Source organism: Macaca thibetana, chromosome 1, assembly GCF_024542745.1.
Source record: "Macaca thibetana thibetana isolate TM-01 chromosome 1, ASM2454274v1, whole genome shotgun sequence".
NCBI classification, from domain to species: Eukaryota; Metazoa; Chordata; class Mammalia; order Primates; family Cercopithecidae; genus Macaca; species Macaca thibetana.
This window is the reverse complement of record NC_065578.1, coordinates 61,740,627-61,766,561: the sequence shown is the minus strand read 5'-3', so window position 1 is coordinate 61,766,561 and position 25,935 is coordinate 61,740,627. Positions and strand designations below refer to the sequence as shown.

Here is a 25,935-nt window from a genome sequence, read left to right as displayed (position 1 = left end):
TGTGCCCGTAGTCCTAGCTACTCAGAAGGCTGAGGTGGGAGTCCAGGAGTCCAATGTTGTAGTGAACTGTGGTCTCACTGCTGCACTCCAGTGCTGCCTCTTAATAAAAAAAAAAAAGGCACCTGCCTGTTTAAAAAATATATATATATATGTAACTTTTTATTTAGGAGACCATGCCTCTTCAGGCGGATCACGAGGTCAAGAGATTGGCCATCCTGGCCAACATGGTGAAACTTCATCTCTACTAAAAATACAAAAATTAGCTGGGCATGGTGCCGCGCCTGTAGTCCCAGCTACTTGGGAGGGTGAGGCAGGGGAATCGCTTGAATCCAGGAGGCAGAGGTTGCAGTGAGCCAAGATCAAGCCGCTGCTCTCCAGCCTGGCGAGACTCTGTCTCAAAAAAAAAAAAAAAAGGAAGTTTAATATTTTTTATTTAGAAACCAAAGCAATTCATGATCTTTGTGGAACTTTCTGAAGTGGCAGAGATTTTTTTCTAATCCTTTCCTGACTAATTTTCTTTAATTATGTGCTATTTCATGTGCAACTCTAGGTCCTGGGGGTTTGGGAGGATCAGTGCATTATGCCACAATGGCTAGATCTGCGGTGAGACCTGCAAGCCTTAATTTAAATCGTTCTCGAAGCCTTAGTAATAGCAATCCAGATATATCTGGGACTCCCACATCACCAGATGATGAAGTTCGATCAATCATCGGGAGTAAGGTAAACTGAAGACATGCATCTGTAAACTTGGTTTTTGTTTTGTGAACAAATGAGAAATATCCAGTTGTCATTCATTCTGAATTTTGAGATGTATGTAAGTTAGGAATTAGCAAAGAATTGTACATTTCTGTTCTATCAGTAAACACTGTTTTATTTTTCTATTAAATATGCTTGCTCTTACAAACTACACTAAAAATCCTAAAATTTGTCTGGGATCACTAGCTGCATTATAACTTACTGTTGTCAGTCTGATACTCTATCATGTAAAAAATGGCTAGATTGACTTCATATAGAATTAAAATAAATCTATGTGACTGATATTTGGAAGACAGATGTCATCATTGATTTAAGTCATGAGATCTTCTTCTCCAAAAAATATCAAGAACAGTGATTAAACAATTTTCCATTTTTGTAAACTAGAAAGAATGATACTCAGGGTTATTTAGAAGGGATACTGCAGAATAACCTGAGTACTATGGCAGCTGCAAAAAGAGAAGGCTTCCCCCTGCCGCCCCCACACACATATATTTCCATGTTTAAGAAAATAACTCAGGTTTTTTATTCTTGTTTTCATTATTGATTATATTTTATCATAATATAATTATTTTATTATAATATACTTAGCATTATTTATATACTGTGTATTTATATACTGTATAGTTCTTCTGTAGAATAAGTTTGATTTTTGGATTTTCAGAAATTTTCCTAAAGAAAAGAAGCTATAGACAGCATTTCCTTAAGGTTCTTTTAAAATGTCTCTTAATTTTTGTAAGATTTACATTAGGACTTATTTAGCATAATTCTAGAGTTAGTTATTTCTTATATGTTTGATAGATTATAAACTCAAGATTTAGAACAAAGAGGCCTATATATATATATAAAAACGATTTTTTGCCTTTTTTCAAGATATCCTTTAAATAGATCAATGATTTTTAAAATAGATATAAATACATACAAATATATAAATACAAGGTAATTTCTCAGAAAGCCATTGCAAGATGAGAATTTGTCAGTCTTGTCCTAATCAAGTATTATTTCATAGTTTTTATGTTGTTTTCTTTTTATTGCAAAATTTTTGATAGCTACCTTCCTATTGAATTATTTAGTCGTAATCCCTAATAATGTGTATAATTTTATCTCAAAATTATAAGGAATCTAAAGTTTATTTATAGCTACCCTTCATTGTTTCTTATTTTGTTGACCTGGCAGTTCAAGAAACTCTTCTTTAGATGATCATGTTTTCCACTCCACCTCAGTCATGGTCTTCCCTTATATCAAACTTGTTCAACCTGTGTCCTGCAGGCCACGTGTGGCCCAGGACAGCTCTGAGTGCAGCTCAGCACAAATTTGTAAATTTCTCGGAACATTATGAGTTTGTTTGGTTTTTTTTTTTTTTTTTTTTTTTTTGTAAGCTCATCAGCTGTCATTAATGTTAGTGTATTTTATGTGTGGCCCAAGACAATTCTTCTTCCAGTATGGCCCAGGGAAGCCAAAAGATTGGACACCCCTGCAACTTGTCATTACTAATAACTTTAATTTTCACAGTCTCAATTTCATGTATTTTGTTCTCTGTTATCTCCTGTTTTTCTCATAGTACCACAGCTTAATAATGTATCTACTCCTTTGCAATCTCTAATCTTGATCCTCCAACCTTTTGACTGTGCCTCACCCCCTTAATGTTCTCTCTTCTTCCTCAGCCAGCTTGATGTCTATGGGCAATCATAATTATTCCCATTAGGCCTGTGGTGGCTCATGCATGTAATCCCAGCACTTCGGGAGGCCGAGGCGGGCGGATCACCTGAGGTCAGGAGTTCAAAACCAGCCTGACCAACATGGTGAAACCTCACCTCTACTAAAAGTATAAAATTAGCCAGGTGTGGTGGCAGATGCCTGTAATCCTAGCTACTGGGGAGGCTGAGACAGGTGACTCACTTGAACCCGGAAGGTGGAAGTTGCAGGGAGCCGAGATCTTACCATTGCACTCTAGCCTGAGAGACAAAAGTGAAACTCTATTTCAAAAAAAAAAAAAAATTATTCCCGTTATAAGCAAACTTTGGTTCCCTTATCTTTCCCAAACCTGAAACCATAGTTAAACCCAGTTGACTGCCTCTGCCATGTCAGCATCTGTGCAGCTAAACATGTCTTGAGAAATACCATGGTGATTGGTCTCATTTGAAATAAACCTCGAGAGAGCCCTTGATGCTGTCGGGCAATTATACTGTATTTCTGTATCTCCATCACTTTCCTGTTGTCCCAGGAAATGATTTCATTCCTTCTTTTGTTACCTCAAACTTCCTAACACCGCCTCATTCCTTTTCTCATTTTATCTCCCATTTCATTGAGACAACTGAAACCATCAGAAGAAAACTTTGATAAACACTTTACCATCCTATCTAGCTACCTATTGCCATCTACTATCTACTGCCTAATATTCTTCTGTATTAAAAATGAGTAGATGAGCTATTTATATTTTCTAAATTCTTTCACTCAAGCTCTCATCTGGTCTCACCTGCTCAAGATCTACACTCCACCAGTTTTTCCATATCTCTTCCACATCATCAGTTTCTCCCTGAATACTGAATCATTCCCATTCACATACAGGCATGCTATTATTTTTCTCATTTTGAAAAAATAATTCCTCTCATTTGAAAGCAATCTAAGTGTCCATCAACAGATGACTGGATAAACGAAATGTGGTACATATATACAATGGTGTACTATTCACCCATAACAAAGAATGAGATCCTGTGATTTGCAACAACAAGGATGGAAATGGAGATCATTATGTTAAGTGAAATAAACCAGGCACAGAAAGACAAACTTCACATATTCTCACTTATTTGTAGAAGGTAAAAATTAAAACAATTGAACTCATGGAGATGGAGTATAGAATGATAGTTACCAAAGACTGGGAAGGGGCAGTGGGTGTTGGGAGGGAAATGGAGATAGTTAATGGGTACAGAAAAAAAATAGTTAGAAAGAGTATTACATAAGATCTAGTATTTGATAGCACAACAGGATGATTTGTACAATTAAATAATAAGTAAATAATGTTTATTATTTAGTTATTTTAAAAATAATTAGAAATATATAATTTGATTCTTTGTATCACAAAGGATCAATGCTTGGGGTGATGGATACCCCACTCATTCTGATGTGATTATTACACGATACACCTTTATCAAAATATCTCATGTAAACCATAAATACATATGTCTACTATATACCCACAAAAATTAAAAATAAAAGTAATAATTATTCTCTAGTATTTCAACTGCTACCTTATTTGCTATTTCTCTCCTACCTTTCATAGTAGAATTCCTTAATAATTTTCTTTACTTGCTATCTGCAGTTCTTGTACTTCTATCATCTCTACTTCAGTCAAATATTCCTCCCATTTTCCACCAAAACTGTCCTTGTTAATGTCACCAGCACCCTTCATGTTGCTAAATCCAGTGGTTACTTTTCAGAACTCAGCTTACTTTTACCTACGAGCAGCTTTTGACACAGTTAAACTTTTTTTTCCTCTGTGATTTAGTCTATTTATTTGACTTCCAGGGTACTGCATTCTGTTGGTTTCTCTCTTGGTTTACTGATTATACCTTTTCAGTCTTCTTTGTGGATTCTTCCTGTTCTGATCTCTTTATGTGGATGTGTTTCAGGCCTCTGTCCTTATTTCTCTTCTCTTGTCTTCTCTCTACACTCTACCTGGGTGAGCTTATTAGGTTCCATGGCTTTAAATACCACATAAATGTTATGCTAATGATTCCCAAAATTGTATTTCCAGTACAGATCTCTCTCTGGAGTTCTAAACTTAACCGCTTTTTCTAAATCGTTTTGTTCAGATTTGGATATATATGAAAGGTAGAGACACTTCTTTCCATCTCCATTACTACCATCTTGGTCTGAGCTACATCATCTCTCCCAGAATTAATGTACTAGCTTTAAAGATGGTTTCCCTACTTCTACCCTACGCTATGTTCACAACATAGCAACCAGAATGTTGCTTTAAAGACTTAAACATGGTCGGGCACGGTGACTCACGCCCATAATTCCAGCACTTTGGGAGGCCAAGGCAAAGGCAGGCGGATCACCTGGGGTCAGGAGTTCGAGACCAGCCTGACCAACATGAAGAAACCCCGTCTCTACTAAAAATAGAAAAATTAGCCAGGTGTGGTGGCACATGCCTGTAATCCCAGCTACTCAGGAGGCTGAGGCAGGAGAATCACTTGAACCCAGGAGGCGGAGGTTGCTGTGAGCCAAGATGGTGCCATTTCACCCCATCCTGGGCGACAGAGCTAGACTCTGTCTCAAAAAAAAAAGACTTAAGACACACAAAAATTAAGTCATTATGTCATTCATCTGAGCACAGTCTTCTAATGACTTATTCCCTCAGTCCTTTAAGCTTTACTCTGAAGGCCAACTTCCAAGTGAGGTTGACTCTGATTATCTTATTTAAATGTATAACCAGTGGCTGTGTCCTCAGCCTTCTAATCCCCTTATTCTGTTTTTTGTCTTTTTTTTTTTTGGTCTCACATTTACTACCTTTTAATGTAGTGTATGAATTAAATATTTTTACTTTTTTTTTTTTTAGTGTTTATCTGCCTTTAACAGAGTGTAAACTTCATCATGGCAGGGAATATTTGTTCCAAGGCACCTGTAATGTCTAAATTATTCAAGGTGTTCAGTAGATGTTTATCCAATGAAGACATGTTAGTATGAGTAAACACTGCAGGACTAGATCACTTTTTCAAGAACAGAATTATGCTTTTGTTTGCCCTCTTACTGTTGGGATTAATTATATATTTAAAGATCTGCAGAGATTTGACTTTATGAACGTTTTGGTTATATTTTATTCCCCAATATAAAATGCAGAACTCCTAAAATTTAAGAATATTTATATAACATGAACAGGCTTTTATTACTCCAGTGGCTGTAATGTAAATGTGAAAATATTTGTGAGACTTCTTCATACTTATGTTGCCAAAACTAGCTGTGCTTCCTTAATTCTAGCTAGTCTTTTAACATTCAGTTATGTAATACATGGTTGCATCAGGTCTGAACTTTATTGCTTTTAATCAAATGCCAGTGGAATTTTGCCTTGATACGTTTCTTTCTCATATATCATCTTCTATTTTTTTTATTTCTCAAACACTGAGAGCTTACTGTGTGCTAGGCGCTATGCTGAGGACTTGTGAATATGAAGCAAAATCTTTGTAATATAACACAAGTGTTGATGTCAAATCAAGTACAGTATGGGCCTTGCTGAAGGATCTTATCTATATGTAAGGGAAAAAATTAATAGTGTTACTGGGATTTGGCAAAAAAACCTCACACTGACATACACATGGGCACATATTTGGTTAATCTGTTCCATGTTTGTTGGAAATCAGTAAACATAAAGTTATTAGATTAAATATAAGTGATAAATTTGCTTAAATATGGGCTGTTTGATATAATTCGTAGCTTTATAACACCTGAATTATGGGATTTACTTGCTTTGCCAAATAACTGAACACAAGTTTTCTTTAAATAGTTAGCTTTGACTGGTATAATTATAACTGTTCGGAACATCAGTATTGTGTATATAAATATAATTCATAGCACAGAGATTTTTTTATTCTCATATTAGCAATTATCATATATTGTAGTTTTAAAGGAAATTATTAAACAGTAAGTTAAGTGAATTTAAGAGCACAGCAAAGTCTTTATTCTTTTTGTGGAAATTTATGAGAGAAAAGAGGACAGTTATAATTTTGCAAAAATCAAATGCTCATGTTTTGTTATTTCTGTAACATGAGTAGTGACTATAAAAATTGAATCTGGTAGGAAGAACTTTACACTTTTATACAAAAGAGACATAATTTTGGACTTGGACATAATTTTGGAGACTAATGAAAACTGTTTTAACTTCTCTGAAAAACATAAGTCTTTTGGTTTGCTTTTATTTGAAATATTATAATGGGATTCTGAGAAGGTGGATATTTTAAACAAATCTGATGGCATAATTTTACTAGTATTTTGATATTGTCTAATTTACTTTGATAGAAAGCATTTTAAGAAAAATATGTATGGAAAATTTTTATAAAACTGTTTTTGAGAGTTTACTATATTCAAGGCATTGAACTTAGTAATTTACTTCCATTATTTAATTTGATTCTTACCATATGAAGGGAGATGCTCTCATCATTTTTATTTTATAGATAAGAAACTGAAAAAGAAATTAAGTAATTTATCTTAGATTTTACAGCTAGTAAGCAGGAGAGCCTGGATTGGAACCTTAACTCCCATATTAGACAATCACTGTCAAAAATGATGAGAAATGGGTGATTATTGTACCATCATTTCAGCTTCTCTGTATATTTGGGAAAAAATGAAAAAAGGTGGAGCAAATATTCTCCTAAAACCTAAGCCCTTGAGGGTTGCAGTTTTTCTTTCTTTTCTTTTTGAAAACTTCTCTTGAAGTATTTAAAAAATACTGATGTCTGGGGCACACTCACAGCAATTCTGATTTAATTGTTTTAAGGTAGGGTGCTGCACATTTGTTATGTTACTGTTGTTTTTAATTAAGCTTCCCAAATGGCACTAATGTCTAGACAGAGTTGATTACAGTTGTTCCCAACTCTTCACTTTTACCTGTCTTTCCTTTGGTGGTTTCTGGTTTGGGTCCGTACTCATGCCCTGATGTATTTACGTCAGCTTGCCTTCGATTGTCTTTGCTATTCTTACCCTAATAATTCTTTAAAATCTTTTACAACTTGCTCCAGTTCCAGTTACTAGATTCTCAAGTCCCCGGTCCAAATTGCTGAATCGGATTTATGGAGATAGAGCTCAGGATCTGAATTTCATAAAGCTTCTCAAGTGATTCTCACGATCAGTCAGTTTTAGGAAATAGAAGAAAAGCCTCTGTTTCCTTCACCTGAAATCACAGTTACCCCTTTCAGACAAAGATAAACATAAATTCACTTCTGGACATATACTTTAGTAGCGTCTTAAAGAAATTTTAAATTCATAAAGATGATGAAGATATAATTCCTATAGACAGCCCCAGCATAATGTTTTTCCTTGTAATATTTATTAATAAATAGTAGACCAGTGTGTTTAATTACAAGTGCAGCCCCAAATCCATTATTAGGAAGGAGTAAATATTAGATATCATTTTTTTCTTAAGTTTTTACTTAATTTCTCCTGTCTGTACCTAAAAGAGAGTGAAGGTGATGGCAAGGTCAAATAGAATTATGGAGTATCACTGCATAGTAGTTTTCAGTTGATGTTAGATGGAATGAAATTAAAGTTTCAAGCAAAGAATGGGGTGTTTTTCTTCCAATTTTTCCTTTAAACCTCAGTTAGATACAGAGGAAATTATCTGTTGCTAACTTGTACTATCTTTAAAGAAAGTTTGGGGTGTGGTACTGTGGAAACATTAGTTATTGGTACTTCAAGAGTATTTCTTTACATAAAGAAAAATTACCTTTAAATACTATACTTATTGGTCTTGGTGATTTTTTAAAAATTGTGTTATATAATAAGATAATTTTGGTGAACTAATACGCTATAGGTTCCTACAAATTTTGGTTGCTTTAACAGTACTAATTAAAAACATGTTTGCATTAGAAGATCTGAATTTCTTTAAGAATAATTTATAGCATGCAACATGTAATATTTCTTTCCTTTCAAACTGCTTTCTATTATATGCTTAGGGTTTAGATCGCTCCAATTCCTGGGTTAACACTGGTGGTCCAAAAGCTGCCCCATGGGGATCCAACCCCAGTCCAAGTGCAGAATCAACACAGGTGGTGTTTATATTAGAGGTTTCTTTATTGGCTGCTGATGTTTCCCGTTAGAACATTACTTTTTAGTATATACTATGATTTCAGTGGCTTGCTTTTTTTAATCATTAAAAAGTGTGTATTTTTGTTTACTTAGCACATTTTCCAACTACTATGCATGAATACCACCAATTGCACCAGTAATGTGCTTCTTTCCTATTTCCTATCTCTGCCTTCTTTCTTCTTTACATACCCTATCAATATTTCAGTGCCTGCTGCTTATGCAATTGATGGCTTTTATAACAGTTTCTTCTTTAGGAGTAGCACATCTTTAATAGCAATTTTTAAATTTTTATGTGGAGGAAAAAAACCTAACAGTTTTCTATTTGCTTTTGGTTTAAAGTGTAACTATTGTATCATTTTCATTTAACATTTACTATCTTGTTATTTTCTTCATAATCACCGAATAGAAAGACTGGCAATAAATTGAAATTAAATGTGAACAGTATATGATCACCATGCTGTAAGACTCAATACCAGAAGCAAAAATCCATTTTAATTTGTACTGTGTTGCAAAGTATGAAATTTGTTGTACCTTAGCTGAATTAGGTTTTGCTTACTTAAGACTAGTTGCTTGATAGCTAATACTGCATGATATCTCAAAATATACTTCTCATCTGTGTTGGCTTTGGAGGGAAATCTTGTTCTTAAAGAAAATTTTTAATTCGTTTCTAATATAGTAAATGATTTATATTTGATTTAGTATATGACAAACCTGAATAGTAGTTTTTGATAATAACGAAAAAGTGAAAGAAATTATTCTAAACTTTTTCCTTTGTTTATTTAATGTAAAGTTACTGATTTCTTATTTGTTCTGAGACCAGTTGAGAAGTATGTTTTTACTTTTTATATATTTTTACTAGATATGTGCATGTATATAGATCACACAGATAAAAGTTTCATTCTTTGCAACAATGAATATTTTATAATCACTGAAATACTCATCTTTTTTTAAAGACCAAAAATATGTAGAAGCCATTTTGATACTACTTATGCATTGTCATTAAAGCAGCTTAAAATGGTGAAAATGAGATGAGCAATAAAATAGATGGTTTTTGAAACCATAATAAAACTCTGTTTTAAACTTGTACATAATCCGTCAGCTGCAAAGTCATCCACTGCAAACATTAATGTTATCTCGTCATTCATTCATCTTCACTCCATAGGCTGTGGATCGAAGTTGTAATCGTATGTCTTCGCACACAGAGACGTCAAGTTTCTTACAAACATTAACGGGACGCTTACCAACTAAAAAGGTAGATTCATATGAAGACAATTCATAAGGGGGAAAATAATTTCACCAATTAAATAGATGTAAGATTTCTTTACATAACCAGTATGAGATACAGTAATTGCATTGTGCTGAAAAATATATCTGAGCAAGCATTGTTTGTCTGATGCCTTTTTGGGCATACCTTGTCAGTATATACTCTCTTACATTATGATAATGTTTATATCTTTGGGATTGACTATTTTTAGAATTTAGTGAATTCAAATTTGATCATCAAATTTTAGTACCAAAAAAATGTATCAACTCTTAATTATATTTCTGTAACTGCTTCTGTTTTGTGTTTTAAATCTCCAGGGAAAGGAAGATGAGTTAGAAAAATTGTCACTCTTAGTAAGATATGTTGATTTGCTTCCCTTATGCACAGTTTTGTTAGTCCTTTTTCATATTAATATACACTACTTTGCAAATGCTTTGTATGCATATCCATTATAAGGCAGAAATCTTCTGCTATTTTTTTTAAAAAAGACCTTACCTGAAAACTCGAAAATTAATGGCTCATAGCAAAGTTTAAATTTTAAAACGTATTTCCTAAATTGTACCAGCAAAGTTCATGCGTGTATTTGCGTATGTTTAAAAATGTACTTAAGATACAAACAAGATATTACTGTGCTGTAAGTTTTTAGTCTAGTTTCTGTTTGCAGGTACAATTTAGGAGGCTATCTTCTACCTGTCGTTTTAAAATTACATTTTACTGCAAGATAACATGTAATTTTTTCAGCTGTTCCACATACCACTGTCTTACATGCTTAAATAGCCGTTTCGTTAATGGGTGTCTTCAGTGCATCATTGAATGGTTCACGTGCCTTATTTTGCTTATTCTCATTATATCTTCATTTGTATTTGCATTATTATTTGGTTTATGTTATCAGCAGACTTGACTTTGATAATAACTTTGGATTTACTTCTGGATAGCTTTTTCATGAGGAGCTGGCTTTGCAGTGGGTTGTTTGCAGTGGCAGCGTTCGGGAATCAGCTTTGCAACAAGCCTGGTTCTTTTTTGAGTTAATGGTGAGCAAAAACTGAGCATGTTCTTTAATATTTTTTCTCCTAGTGAACAATTTTATGCTAGCTCATTTGTTATCTTAAAAGTATTTTTCTATTGTACATCTTACTCTTTTACATGTGTCTCCAAGGCAAAATTACATGTGTTACATCTCTCAATAAACACTGTGGACACTCAACACAGTTTAGGTGGAATTATGAAGAGTGAGACTCATTTTAACCCTTATTTTCTCAGGGATGGTTGCATAAGCTAGCTATATTTTCAAAAGAAACTTGTGATACATTCTTTGCTAGTCATTATACATGAAGTCTATAAATGACAGTATTGTAGATTTTATACCAGAGATACAAAGAGCTTTATAGATACCCACTGCTATTATTATGGCTAATAAACTCTTAGGGAATTGCCAGTTACAATAAATAAAAAAACAACAGTACTGGCTGGGTGCAGTGGCTCACACCTGTAATCCCAGCACTTTAGAAAGCCGAGGCAGGAGGATCCTTGAGATCAGGAGTTTGAGACTAGCCTGGGCAACATAGCGGGAACCCGTATCTACCAAAACAAAATTTTTTTTTAATTAGCTAAACCTGGTGGCACACACCTATAGTTCCATCTACTTGGAAGGGCTGAGGAGGGAGGCTTGAGCCCAGAAATTCAAGGCTGCCGTCAGCTGTGATCACCATGGCACTCCGCATGAATGACAGAGCAAGATCCTGTCTCTTTAAATTTGTTTAAGTATTTTTTTGCTTAATCAAATAAATGATACTTTTAAAATGAGTGAATTAATATTTTAATTAATAAATATATATGAACAGTTGACTCCTGAACAACATGGGGTTTAGGGGAACCAACTCCCCCACACTGTCAAAATCTGCATATAACTTCTGGCTCACCTAAAACTTAACTACTAATAGTTAAGTTGACCAAATAGTTACTGTTGACCAAATACTTTACTGATAACATAATCATATTTTGTATGTTATTCGTATTATATATTGTGTTCTTAGAATAAGCTAGTGAAAAGAAATGTTATTAAGAAAATTATAAGGAAGATAAAATATATTTGCTATTCATTAATTGGAAGTAGATCATCATAAATGTCTCCATCCTCATTGTCTCCACATTGAGTAGACTGAAGAGGAGGGGTTGGTTTTGCTGTCTCAGGAATGACAGAAGTGGGAGAAAACCCACATATAAGTGGACCCATGCAGTTCAAACCCATGCTGTTCAAGGGTCACCTGTACATATAAACTTGTATATGTAAACATACACATATGTAAACAAAGGCAACAAACATTTATCAAGTCGGCACAATATGCTAGTACTGCCCTGTGGCCTAGGTGTTACTAAGGCACAGAGAGGTTAAGTAACTTGTCTTAGTGTGCACAGCTTGTAGGTAGTAGGACTGTAATTAAAACTCAACATTTCAGCATTTGGGACCATCTTCTTCACCTTCCTCTTCAGCCTCTAGAAAGCTGAAATCACTGAAACTTTTTCTTCCAAAAAAGAAGTATGTAAAAAAAAAAAAAAATAAAACAACAAAAAAGAGAAAAGGATCTTCCAGAGTATGTCATAGGGTGGTACTCAGCATTGAATGTTGCCTATGTTATGGGTAAGAGAACATTTTATTCTAGAGATTTAATAATCTACAGAAAAAATAAATCAGGGACTACATGTAAGTGACAACTCATTTTTTTCCTAGAAAATAAACCTTAAATTTGTAATTCACGTGCTTCTCTGCTTCTCTTGTTAGGTAAAAATTGTAATTTTTGACTGTTTTTTTAATAGTCTTACATTTATGTTCAGATTTCTAAAATACAAAATAGTCAAAGACTGCAATTTAAAACTTGGCTGTGCTCTATTTTAAGTATAGGACTTTAGCTTCAATTTCCCTGAATTTAAAGTTTATTCTTTATTACCATTACCACAGTGTTATAATAAAGAATCTGTACAATATTCAGTACAAATACAGTACAATATAGTCCTCATATTTATTGTATTCCCACTATATGCTGTCATCTGTGTATTAGCTACTGAGGACACTATAGTGAAGACCTGAGTTTCTAACCTTTCAAAGCTTACAGTTTGGGAGCTTTGGAATGGCAAAATTATTGAGTCTTGGAAAAATTTAATTAAATTTTTTTTGGCTGCATGTGATAGATTATATGCCTGTAATCCAAATATTTTGAGAGGCCGAGGCAGAAGGATCACTTGAGGCCAGGAATTTGAGACCAGTCTGGGCAACATAGCCAAACCCTGTCTCTATAAAAAAATTTTAAAATTAGCTGGGTGTAGTAGTGTGCATCTATAGTCCTAGCTACTCAGGAGGCTGAGGCAGGCGAATCACTTGAGCCCAGGAGTTGGAGGCTGCAGTGAGCTATGATCATGCCACTGTACTCCAGCCTGTGTGACAGAGTGAGACCCTGTTTCCTTAAAAAAAAAAAAAAAAAAAAAAAAAAAAAATTTAAAGGTTGAAATTTTTTTTGTTGACATACACAGAATTTTTTGTCCTATTGTTAGCCAGCATAATTTTCTGAAGGTAATATAGTGTTTTGTTTGTTTTCTTAGCAAATACAAAACATCATCGGGAATTTTAAAAAATATTTGAGAAGCTAAAAATATTTCAGTCATCTATTAAATTACATGACATATTTTAGAGAGAGTCCAGGTGTTTAGAGTTGTTGTAATTGTTAATTATATTCATAGGAAATTAAACTCATAATTTCTATCTTTTTTTCAGGTAAAGAGCATGGTGCACCATTTATACTTTAATGATAAACTTGATGCTCCAAGGAAAAGTCGTTTTCCAGAACGTTTCATGGATGACATTGCAGCTCTTGTCAGCACGATTGCTAGTGATATAGTTTCACGATTTCAGAAGGTAATAACTTTTTCCCCACTTATCTCTCTTTCAAGCTCAGATTAAACTATCATACTTTAATTTGTTTTTGTTTTATATTCTGTTTCACAGGACACAGAAATGGTTGAGAGACTCAATACAAGCCTTGCATTCTTTCTCAATGATCTGTTGTCTGTTATGGACAGAGGATTTGTTTTTAGCCTTATAAAGTCCTGCTATAAACAGGTAATCCGTAGTTAGGAATAATTAGTAATCAAATAATTTAAATACTATGTTCTTTTCAGAGTTAGAGCTAAGAGACCTTAAGAGCACATTTATATACTGATGTTGAAACAAAAAGTAGCCTAAAGTAACATGTATTTACTAGCAAGGCAAAAATAAATTACACTTGTTTTATCAGGACACAAGGACTGTGGCAAGCTGTTATCAGTACAGCCAGTATTTCCTTGAGTTATACTGGCCTACTCGTGACTCTTTAATCCCATTCTGGATCATACCATCAAGTCAGTAGTAATGTAAAGCAGTCTCAAGATGTCATGCAAGTGGAGCATTTATACCGACTGGACTTTTGTATCTTGAGTGATTTTTAAAGCAGCTGCATTTTGCTGGGTATTCCTCCTAATCCAGCCCTGGATGTTGTAGAGTTTGGAATTATGGACAGATGTTTACGCATTTGCCAAATGTTGTTCATTATCTTGACTTTACTAAATTAAAAGCATCCTGGAACTTTTCCACACATAGCTGATTTTGTTTTAAAATTTTTATCAACTGATTAGTGAAGTCTGCCTTCTAGAAAACATTAATTATTGGTTCTGCTAGGCCACTTTGGTAGTAAACTATATAAGCCTTTTAGAATTACCTTTTAAAGGAGCTTTAAACATACACATATTTCTGAGTCCCTTCCCAGAATTATTGAGAAGTTCAAACTTTTCATGGTGGTGGGGTGAGGAGCACACAGTGCTTGTGAAGCACCTCACAACTGGTCTACAGATTAGTTTTGGGGAACTAATAGTCCAGAATTCTATTTGGCAGTCTAATATTTAGAATTTTGAATATTCTATTGGATGCCTTTATTGTTTATCTCTTCTTTTTTTTTTTTTTTTTTTTTTTTTTTTTTGAGATGGAGTCTCGCTCTGTCGCCCAGGCTGGAGTGAAGTGGCCGGATCTCAGTTCACTGCAAGCTCCGCCTCCTGGGTTTACGCCATTCTCCTGACTCAACCTCCCGAGTAGCTGGGACTACAGGCACCCGCCACCTCGCCCGGCTAGTTTTTTGTATTTTTTTAGTAGAGACAGGATTTCACCGTGTTAGCCAGGATGGTCTCTGTCTCCTGACCTCGTGATCCACCCGTCTTGGCCTCCCAAAGTGCTGGGATTACAGGCGTGAGCCACCGCGCCCGGCCTTTTTTAGTTCTTCTAACAGAAAAGTTAAAACTGTGCATGGGCACTCACCCACATGAAAGTACTTCAACACGATATGTATCATTTTTACCTTTCCCCCAAAACTTTATGTACTATTGCTACCAGAACTTATCCTGTCTTTTTTCTTTAAGCATTGACCTCCTATATTTGTCAAACATAGAGCTAAGCTGTAGGGATACTAAAGCTATCAAATCAGTTTATAGTATGTCTCCTCAAGTAGCTTATGATGTCGCTGAGAAAACAGACAAATTATAAATATAGGTAAGCACAAATTGCTATAAAAAGAATTGATAATTTCTTTTAAGAAGGAAGTAATAAAGGGCCAGGCGCGGTGGCTCATGCCTGTAATCCCAGCACTTTGGGAGGCCGAGAGGGGTGGATCACGAGGTCAGGAGATCGAGACCATCCTGGCTAACACGGTGAAACCCCGTCTCTACTAAAAATACAAAAAACTAGCCGGGTGCGGTGGCGGGCGCCTGTAGTCCCAGCTACACGGGAGGCTGAGGCAGGAGAATGGCGTGAACCCAGGAGGCGGAGCTTGCAATGAGCCGAGATTGCGCCACTGCACTCCAGCCTGGGCGACAGAGCGACACTCCGTCTCAAAAAAAAAAAAAAAAAAGGAAGTAATATGAAGTTATTTTGGTGGTATGTGTTTTCCCTGTTTTATGAGAAGTAGAAATATTGGTGCTATATTGGAAACACAAGAATGTGGCTTTTAGGTTAGTCAAATGTGTTTATATAGTAAACCTTATAGTTTTAAATTTTTAATTTTAGCAGTAACTCTGGAAAAAGGTGATACTGTTACTTAAGCCACAAAATCCAAACTGGATACCAAGTACTACCTCTTTAATTCTAATTCGCCATTCTGGTATTAGTATTAAAGAAATAATAGATTCAATTGGTGTTCTCTTACTTATGCATTGCTTACAAGGTGTCTTCAAAGCTTTACTCATTACCGAATCCAAGCATTCTGGTGTCCTTGAGGCTGGATTTTCTGCGAATCATCTGCAGTCATGAGCACTATGTTACATTAAACTTACCCTGCAGCTTACTTACTCCACCTGCATCTCCATCACCTTCTGTTTCTTCCGCAACATCTCAGGTATGCAAATTGTGTGAATATACATGTATTTAAAGTCACTTCAGTGAAGAAGAATTTTAAACAATGAAAAAAGTAACACTTACTGAATAATAGCTGTATGATAGGCTCAGTTCTGAGTACTTTATAAGTATTAAGTCATTTAATCCTCAGAATAACTCTAAGAAGGCAAGTTCTGTTATTATACCCATTTTGCAGATTAGAAAAACAGAAACACAGAAAGGTCACTGAGTAAAAAGTGGCAGAGCCAGGCTTTGAACCAAGGCTTTATTCTAGAGCCCAAGTTCTCTCTCTTTTTTTTTTTTTTGAGATGGAGTCTCCCGGGCTAGTATGCAATGGCGTGATCTCAGCTCACTGCAACCTTTGCCTCCTGGGTTCAAGTGATTCTCCTACCTCAGCCTCCCAGGAAGCTGGGACTACAGGCGTGTGCCACTATGCCCAGCTAATTTTTGTGTTTTTAGTAGAGATGGAGTTTCACCATGTTGGTTGTGCAGGATGATCTCAATCTCTTGACCCCGTGATCCGCCAGCCTCAGCCTCCCAGAGTACTGGGATTACAGGTGTGAGCCACCGCTCCTGGCTGAGCCCAAGTTCTTAACCACTGTTTTGTATTCCTTTCATAGGCTTAATGCACATGTGAGTGAATTCGCCTAAATAAACTCACTAATCTAGATGTTTTCACAAATTGGGTTCTCTGAAACAGACACGAAGAATGAGTCTCAAATGCAAGATGTTTTTAGAGATCAATACTTGTGAAAGGAAGTGGGGGATGAAGCATAATTGAACAGAGAAGTCAAACTGCAGTGGAGGCATGACAAAGCCCTGCTTAACTCTCTTGTATCCAGAAGCCCCAAAGGAAACTGGATGAAAATTGATGGGTTTTTCAGTGGGTGGTACTTGACTTCAATAGCTAGTAGGGTCTCTATAGATGAAAAAGTGTTATTGTAGTAGATAAGATGTACGTCCTCTTTTATAAATTGAGATTAAGAGATTTTGTGGTTTTAGTATCAGAGAAGCCTGTATTTCCCTTTCGCCAGTGAAACACTCTTTCTACTGTATTGTTCCTGAGGAAAGGAGGCTGCTTTCTTTAAGCTCTTAATTTCTAAAGTGAAAGTTAATCTTAGTACTTCTTAATTTTGTTTTCAATATATTTAATTCCTGAATAGGATTATGTAGGTGATATCTCATATGCTTGATTTAAAAAACAAAATTTACACTTCAGCTAGAAAGACTAGAAACCATCAAAGGGTGCCTACAACTTTTCATTTTATCTTTGTAAAAAAAAATCTTCTGGATCAGCCTATTTTTCCACAAACTGTTCAGTCTGGCTAGCATGCCCTTAATCTAGTGGATGAGGCTGCCCTTTTTCTCTCTTTCCCTATCCTCTGCCAAAGATGTAGTTACACAGACAGATGAATCATAAATATGATTGCTAACACCCTTAAGGAAACATATTTGTTTATATCTAACTTCTTACTGAACATCTCATTGAGCCAGGAAATGCTCATAGAATTTCTTCTGTTATCTTGTTGCCCACTTTCTCAGCTAGATACATAATTTTCAGATTCTATTAGATAACAGAGACATCACTCTTTTTTGAAAGGCTAGGAAGAGTTTTATATTCTCATTAGGAGATGATTTTTGCCATGGAGAAATATGAAATCTGTTGTTGCTCTAAGAAACCCCACGTGAGTCCTCAATATGGACTGTATCTTGGAGAATGCTATAATATTTTGCAATATTAAGACGTTAAAAAAAAACTCAGTAGACAACAAAATGATGGTAATTTTCCAGAGATAGTATATTCTGTGAAAAACAGTTGTACTGGTGTTTTGAATTTCTCTGGAAACCAGTAGCCTTAACTATGAATATTTCTCTTAAACTTTGGGGTAAGTGCATCTATGTCATTTGGATTTAGTTGCTTCTTTTTTTTGTCAGAGTGTGATACTGAAAAGTGGCTAAGAGAATAAAGGGGAAAATGAAAGTATATATGAAAAAAGAAATGTAAAATAATTAAATTTTCAATGGTTAATTTCTTTAATAAAGTAATTAAATTAATAAAGCAATCTCATTATAGTTTCCTGTCCCAAAAGTCTGAAAAGTTGCTTTCTTTAGTGTTAGTAATATAAAATAAACTACCCTAGGAAAAAGTATTTCATTTCTTATATTGCTCTGTCTGTAGGATGTTTTGTTGCACTGCTGTTATAGTCTTGTTCTGCCTCACTCTCCAACAGAGTTCTGGATTTTCTACGAATGTACAAGACCAAAAGATTGCAAATATGTTTGAATTGTCCGTGCCTTTCCGCCAACAGCATTATTTGGCAGGACTTGTGTTAACAGAGCTGGCTGTCATTTTAGACCCTGATGCTGAAGGGTAAGTAGAACAGTTTTTACCTTGTAGAATATGAGTTTGATTTTGAACAGTGGACAGAAGTATTCCACTCACATTTCCCAAGGATTAGGAGAGTAATCTTTTACACTCTTTTTCTACTTCCCTCTTCACTAAGTTTCTCACTTATCTGTTTAATCAATTTTATGAAAGACTTTTTCTCATATTTTGTCACCTCTGAATTTGGGATTTGTCTTAAAATTGGTGGCATATCATGATTCATTTAGTATCATTCTTTTTCTTAATAGTATATAAAATAAATTGTGCATATTAGTAGATAGATTTGTTGATATAAAGTAAGTGCTTTTCATTTGAGGAAAATGGTCTTTGATTCCTTGTCAGGAAAATTTATCCTTTTTTGTTTGTTTGAGACAGATTCTTGCTCTTGCAACATCTCAGGTATGCTAATTGTGTGAATATACATACATTTAAAGTCACTTTTGTGAAGAAGAATTTTATACAATGGAAAAAATAGCACTTATTGAATAATAGCTGTATGATAGGCTCAGTTCTGAGTACTTTATAAGTATTAAGTCATTTAATCCTCAGAATAACTCTAAGAAGGCAAGTTCTGTTATTATACCCATTTTGCAGATTAGAAAAACAGAAACACAGAAAGGTCACTGAGTAAAAAGTGGCAGAGCCAGGCTTTGAACCAAGGCTTTATTCTAGAGCCCAAGTTCTCTTTCTTTTTTTTTTTTTTTTGAGACGGAGTCTCCCAGGCTAATGTGCAGTGGTGGGATCTCGGCTCGCTGCAACCTTTGCCTCCTGGGTTCAAGCGATTCTCCTGCCTCAGCCTCCTGAAGCTGGGACTACAGGCACATGTCACCACACCCAGCTAATTTTTTTGTTTTTGTAGTAACGATGGGGTTTCACCATGTTGTCCAGGCTGGTCTCAAACTGCTGACTTCAAGTGATCCACCACCTCAGCCTCCCAAGGTGTTGGGATTACAGGTGTGAGCCACTGCGCCTGGCCAAAAATTTATAATTTGCCATCATACTATGTAGCATTTTATTTCAAAAATTGCCCTATAAACAAATGTCTTTAGGTTTTAAAAACTTCCAAAGTTGTGTACATTTTTAAAGGATGTTTGGAAATTGATGTAATTAGAAAAATATGTTGTCTGATGAGGTGATTTTTGTTTGTTTGTTTGGTTTTTTTGAGAATAGGTCTCACTCTGTCACCCTCATCCAGGCTGGGCAATAGTGGCTTGATTTCAGCCAGCTGTAACCTCTACCTCCCAGGCTCAAGCAATTCTTCTGCCTCAGCCTCCCAACATGCTGGTATTATAGGCGTGAGCCACTGCACTGGCCTGATGATTTGAATTTATAGAAATAGCTTGATGTAGCCAGGCGCAGTGGCTCACACCTTAATCCCAGCACTTTGGGATGCCAAGGCAGTCAGATCACTTGAGTCCAGGAGTTCGAGACCAGCCTGGCTGACATGGCAAAACCCCATCTCTACTAAAAATAACAAAAATCAGCCGCACACGGTGGCTTGTGCCTGTAATCCCAGCTGCTCGGGAGGCTGAAGCATGAGAATTGCTTGAATCCAGGAGGCAAAGGTTGCAGTGAGCCAAGATCACACTGCTGCACTCCATCCTGGGTGATAGAGCAAGACTTCTTCTCAAAAAAAAAAAAAAGCTTGATGTGTTGTTGTGGTCCAGCATCCTTTGTGTGGTATGTCCATCTTAATACTATGACCATAACTTATTTGGGTAATAATGACTTAAAAGTGTTTTTTCTCATAGTAGGAATAATACAAGTTTATAATGCAGTTTAGCCTCATACAAGAACTCCAGAGAACAAAAAGATACTTTAAATAGGTTTTTACAAGGGTTCTCTATTTACTGAATGACTAAGAGAGGAGGTATGTCAAGTTCTTAGCAGTATGTCAGGGGCATAGTCAATACTGAATAAATTGTGAAAGGCCAGATCTGCAAGAGAAAGACGTGTGTTTTTATAATGGCAACTTCCTAAGTTTGGAACCTATTTTAAAGAAATAGTTTTTCACCCTGTGTTCTAAACAGAGCTGGAGGGTCCTGAAGAGGTGCTAATGGGTTTCCGTGTAGATTGGGGTGGGCAGTGTGTGCAGACTTTGGAGTACAGAGAGGGCAAACTAAATGGGTGAAACTCTGGGCCTTCCACCCCTGCTTGGCGCCACTTTTGTATTTTGCCATTTGACAAATGACTATGATGTCATTAAAAAAAATAATAAAAGAATCTGTTGTTTGGGGAAAAACACTCTAAAAACAACTTATCTAAACATACTAGCTTTTAAAAATAACTGGTATAGCTCACTCATTTGAATCTATATTTTCAGTATGTTTACTTGGTATCTGAAGGTGTTTTTGGTTACAATAAATAGAAAATTCTTCCTCCAGCTGGCTTTATTAAAGGAAGGAAATTTACTATTTCAAAATTGGAAGAAAGATAGGATTTTTATTATTTATTATTTGTTATTTTTGGTTTTAAGGAGCAGAAAGTTTAATAGGCAAGAAAGAGGAAAGAAAGAAGAAAACAGCTCCCTGGTATAAAGCTGGAGGGGGCTCCGAACAGATCAACCCCCGGAAAAATAGGTTTTTATCACAGTAATATCATCAGTTCAGTGATACCATCATGATTCCAGTTCTTTACATTTCTTACCTCTGCTGGAAGTGTCAGCTTTATCCTAAGGCTGGAGCGTCTCATGACTGCAAGATAGTCTTGCATATAGTTGCCATATATAGGTTCTTAAGGCCCTGTATATCTGGCTCTTGTCTTCTCCTGCCACTCTCTTCCTCCTCACATACCAAGATCTGGCCATGCTGGCCTACTTTCTGTTTCTCTAATGCGCCAAGCTCATTCCCACCTTCAGGCCTTTGCACGTGGATTTTTCTCCTCTTGAAGCAATGTTGAACAGCCCTCAGATGTTCACATAATCATTTCTTGCTTGTGGTTCTTCAGGTATCTGTTCAAACAGCATCTTCTCAGTGAGATTTTCATTGACCACCCAACCTAAATTACAGCCATGTTGACCAGGCACGGAGGCTCATGCCTGTAATCCCAGCACTTTGTGAGGATGAGGCAGGAGGATTGCTTAAGCCCAGGAGCTCAAGACCAGCCTGGGCAACATAGTGAGACCCTGTCTGTACCAATAATTTTTTTTTAATTATCCAGACGTGGTGGTGCATGCCTATATAGTCCCAGCTACTCAGGAGGCTGAGGAGGGAGGATCACTTAAGTCCAAGAGGTCAAGGCAGCAATAATCACACCACTGTATTCCAGCCTGGGTGACAGAGTGAGACCTTGTCTCAAGAAAATTAAATAAATAAATAAATAGGCCAGGCGTGGTGGCTCATACCTATAATCCCAGCCTATAATCCATACCTATAATCCCATACCTATAATCCCACGTTGGGAGGTTGAGGTGGGTGGATCACCTGAGGTCAGGAGTTTGAGACCAGCCTGGCCAAAATGGTAAAACCCCATCTCTACTAAAAATACAAAAATACCTGGGCGTGGTGGTGCATCCCTCTAATCCCAGCTACTCGGGAGGCTGAGGCATGAGAATCACTTGAACCTGGGAGGCGGAGGTTACGGTGAGCCAACATCATGCCACAGCCTCGGCAACAGAGCAAGACTTTGTCTCATAAATAAGTAACAGCCGTGTTGCCCTTGTCACAGTCATTCTTAACCATATAACCCTGTTTTAGTTTCTACAATGCACTTATCTGAAATTTGCTTGTTTATTATCTGTCCTCTCACAGTAGAATGTGAGCATGTGCCAGCATAAGAACAGGCACCTTGTCTTTCTTGTTCAGTGCTGTATTCCCAGTGTCTTAGTATTGTGTCTGGAACAAAGTGGGCACTTGGTAATGTATGTTAATTTGATAAATGAATGATTAACTGTAAGAAACTCACATCTCACCTTTAAATTTTACTGTCTTGGGAGGTATATAGATTATATGCAGCATTGTCTTAGAAAGATCCTTGAGAGGAATGTTTGTCTTTCAATCCACATGCTGCTATATAATCAAGAATAATTCCTTAAGTGGCAATAATATGTTCTATAATTAACCAAAGATTTGCTCTTTAGAAACTTTCATTATAATTAGAAAGTTAAGGCCGGGTGCGGTGGCTCAAGCCTGTAATCCCAGCACTTTGGGAGGCCGAGGCAGGCGGATCACGAGGTCAGGAGATCGAGACCATCCTGGCTAACACGGTGAAACCCCGTCTCTACTAAAAATACAAAAAACTAGCCGGGCGAGGTGGCGGGCGCCTGTAGTCCCAGCTACTTGGGAGGCTGAGGCAGGAGAATGGCGTAAACCCGGGAGGCGGAGCTTGCAGTGAGCTGAGATCCGGCCACTGCACTCCTGCCTGGGCGACAGAGTGAGACTCTGTCTCAAAAAAAAAAAAAAAAAATAATAATAATAATAATAATAATAATTAGAAAGTTAAGACTGCAAAACAGTACACTATGATTAAATGTTGGTTTTGTAGTACATGGTTCTTTAGAAGATGAAAGGATTTATATTCCTTTATTGTAGCATTTATAAAGAATTGAAAAATCCTTTGAAGTATTGAAGAATTATTATTTTTATGTCTGTGTTTTTCTCTTGCTAAAGTGAGCTCCTTAAAAATGGGAAATGTCTTATCTTCAACATCTAGAATACGATATTACAGATCTTGTATTAATATATATTTAATAACTGAATGGGATTAAGCAGTGTAAACATATGAAAAGGCTTTATGAAGACGAGTGGATAGAGTTTAGGTAGATTGAAGTATGAGTATGGTAGCTGCTGACAGATAAGGAACACCTTTGGCAATCATTAGTGCTTATACAGGAAGTCAAAGAGGAGAACGTGAAAAGCAACTGGCCAGGATCTAAGCCTTGGGAATAATGATGGGGAGTCTGGGGAAGGTGGGAACTACTGGAGAAAATCCTGAGAAGAGAGTATGTAAGATGACAAAGTGTCAAGTGGAGCTGGATAATGAGATCTGAGATAGGTTCACTAGATGTGGTTCTTGACAATGTTTAAACATATACTTTCCGCCCACTGGCCCTCCCTATACCCACTAGTCAATAAAAGGGAAACATGGGCCATGGGGCTTGTCAGGAGGCCACCCAGTGGGAGAAGGAGGAGCCAGGGGAGGTGTCTTATTTGACCTTCTTTTGGGAACGCAGCATGTTTTGTGGCTGTACTTCTTGTGGCAGTTACGACACAGGGGTGCAGGTGAGCATAACCTTTGAGGCAGATCATCTTGTCACAGTTGTGTTTCTGAGTGAGCTGGTGCAGGCAAGGCCCAGTGGTGCCACCTCGCAGGCAAAGCACCACGTGCAGGCAGACTCTTTCTGGATGTTGTAGTCTGAGCGTGTGGCCATCTCTTAGCTGTTTGCTTTCATGTGTTTTAAAGCCTCTATAAAGGTATACTTTATGAATAAAGAGCTGGAAGAAAGAATAAAGAATCTCCATCTAGATTTCACATACAGCTTTGTAAAATGGCAGATACAATCAAGGGCTTTGGAGGAAGACTACCTGTTTTCTAGTCTCAACTTTTTAAAGTGATGATGTATTTTCAAGATAGGAAAGACACATTTGAAGAAAGAAGGGAAGAGCGTAATGAAGGGAGACATTGAAGCTATTGAAAAAAGGTGGGGTTCATTGAACATATGGAGAAATTATTTTCTGTGAGAAGGTACATTTTTTCTGAGACAAAAAGGAAAGATGATTTGTGAGCTATAAAGATGGAATTGTGTTAAAAGACCTGGCCAGAGCAAATTCAGAATGGCTTTTCTTTCCTAAGTTGGAAGTAAGGTCTTCAGTTGTGATTGATAATAAGAGGCTTAAGGAGAGAGAGTGAGATCTGAAACTGCTGGTGGGTGCAACATTAAGGGCCAGTTGAAGTTGGAGTAGATAAATTTTAAATTAGAATGGTTTGCATAGTTAAAGTGCCATCAGCTTAAGGAGAGACAAAAATGTTTAAGTGAAAGTGGCCCTTGTTAGTGTATTAGCCCATTTGAAACTGAGGGGGATTGGGAGTCTAAAAAAGTTGTAAGGGCCCAAATGAGGTATATTAGTAAAGAAGTGCAGTTTAAATAGAGATGTCAAAGGCAACCCCAGCCTGTGGGCTACATAATCCATTAGGTAGGGGATTTTTCTTTCAGAAAAAGGGAGTAATTTATTTTTGGTAAATGTGAAAAGATCTGATTTGATGTAATAACATTTACAGCATTTTAAAATTTACCTTGTTTAGCTTCAAAATGTAACTGTAAGTAGTCTTAGTTTCTTTATATTCAAATATACTAATAAGGAGTTAATATAAAAATATTCAGATTTAATTCTAAGTGAATTTGTATAGCATTTCCTTTTCTTCAATTCTTATTTTACACATTTTTTACATTTTTATACATTTAATTTATTTTAAAATGAGAAATGTTTTGTAGGAATGGAATGCATGCAAATATATGACAAAGGTAAGAAATTGAACAAAATTTTTTCAATACCATGACTTACTGTTTGTTTTAAAGATGTTAGCTAATCTCTGTGGCCTTACTGCTTTTTCTTCTTTGTCGTCTTCTTTTTAAATAGACTGTTTGGATTGCATAAGAAAGTCATCAATATGGTACACAATTTACTCTCCAGTCATGACTCAGACCCACGGTACTCTGACCCCCAGATAAAGGCTCGAGTGGCCATGTTGTATCTACCTCTGATTGGTATTATCATGGAAACTGTACCTCAGCTGTATGATTTTACAGGTACCTGGTATAATTAAGACATTTTAAAGGCAAAGCTCAGTGTTTAAAAGTGTTAGAAAATATCTCAAGGATGAAGATCTTATTTTAGGAAAGTAAGAATTGTGCACTGATAAAAGTAAACTATAAATATTTAAGTATATTGCCAAAAAAAAACCTTTGACCATGTGAGAGAATTCCATATAAGATTGCTTTAAATAGTTCTTATGATGAATTTTAAAACAATGATTTTATAGCAATTCTGTACCTACATTTTAGGAAATGTTTGTGTAAACATGCACTGTACATCTGAAAAAATACAAGAAAACTTGACAGATGTTTACCACTGTCAGTTTTGACTTTATTCATATATATAAAATTGAAATGAATATTCACTTGAATATCAGGAATTATGTTTATTGCTAACACCAGGTTAATAAGTTGAGTGGTATTACTTCTTCAAAACTAGAACCTACAAAGTTTTATTGCTCTTGCTTTACATATTTAGAATTTACTTAAACATAGAATTTAGTTTGCAACAATATTTTCGTTAGGGCAAATGAGGGAATTTAAACTAGCAATTAGCCCGAAAGCTTCCAGTTTAG

General features: G+C 36.1%; 1 protein-coding gene across 1 annotated transcript in view; it reads left to right on the top strand.

The window, feature by feature from the left end:
- Positions 1 to 25,935, top strand: part of DOCK7 (dedicator of cytokinesis 7) — a 227,107-nt gene that overhangs the window by 125,058 nt on the left and 76,114 nt on the right. Inside the window, 10 exon segments of the mRNA XM_050752462.1 lie at positions 551 to 720; positions 8,421 to 8,513; positions 9,716 to 9,805; positions 10,135 to 10,170; positions 10,753 to 10,848; positions 13,584 to 13,724; positions 13,815 to 13,928; positions 16,054 to 16,224; positions 18,455 to 18,594; positions 25,185 to 25,354. Coding sequence (XP_050608419.1) covers positions 551 to 720; positions 8,421 to 8,513; positions 9,716 to 9,805; positions 10,135 to 10,170; positions 10,753 to 10,848; positions 13,584 to 13,724; positions 13,815 to 13,928; positions 16,054 to 16,224; positions 18,455 to 18,594; positions 25,185 to 25,354 — 1,221 coding nt within the window.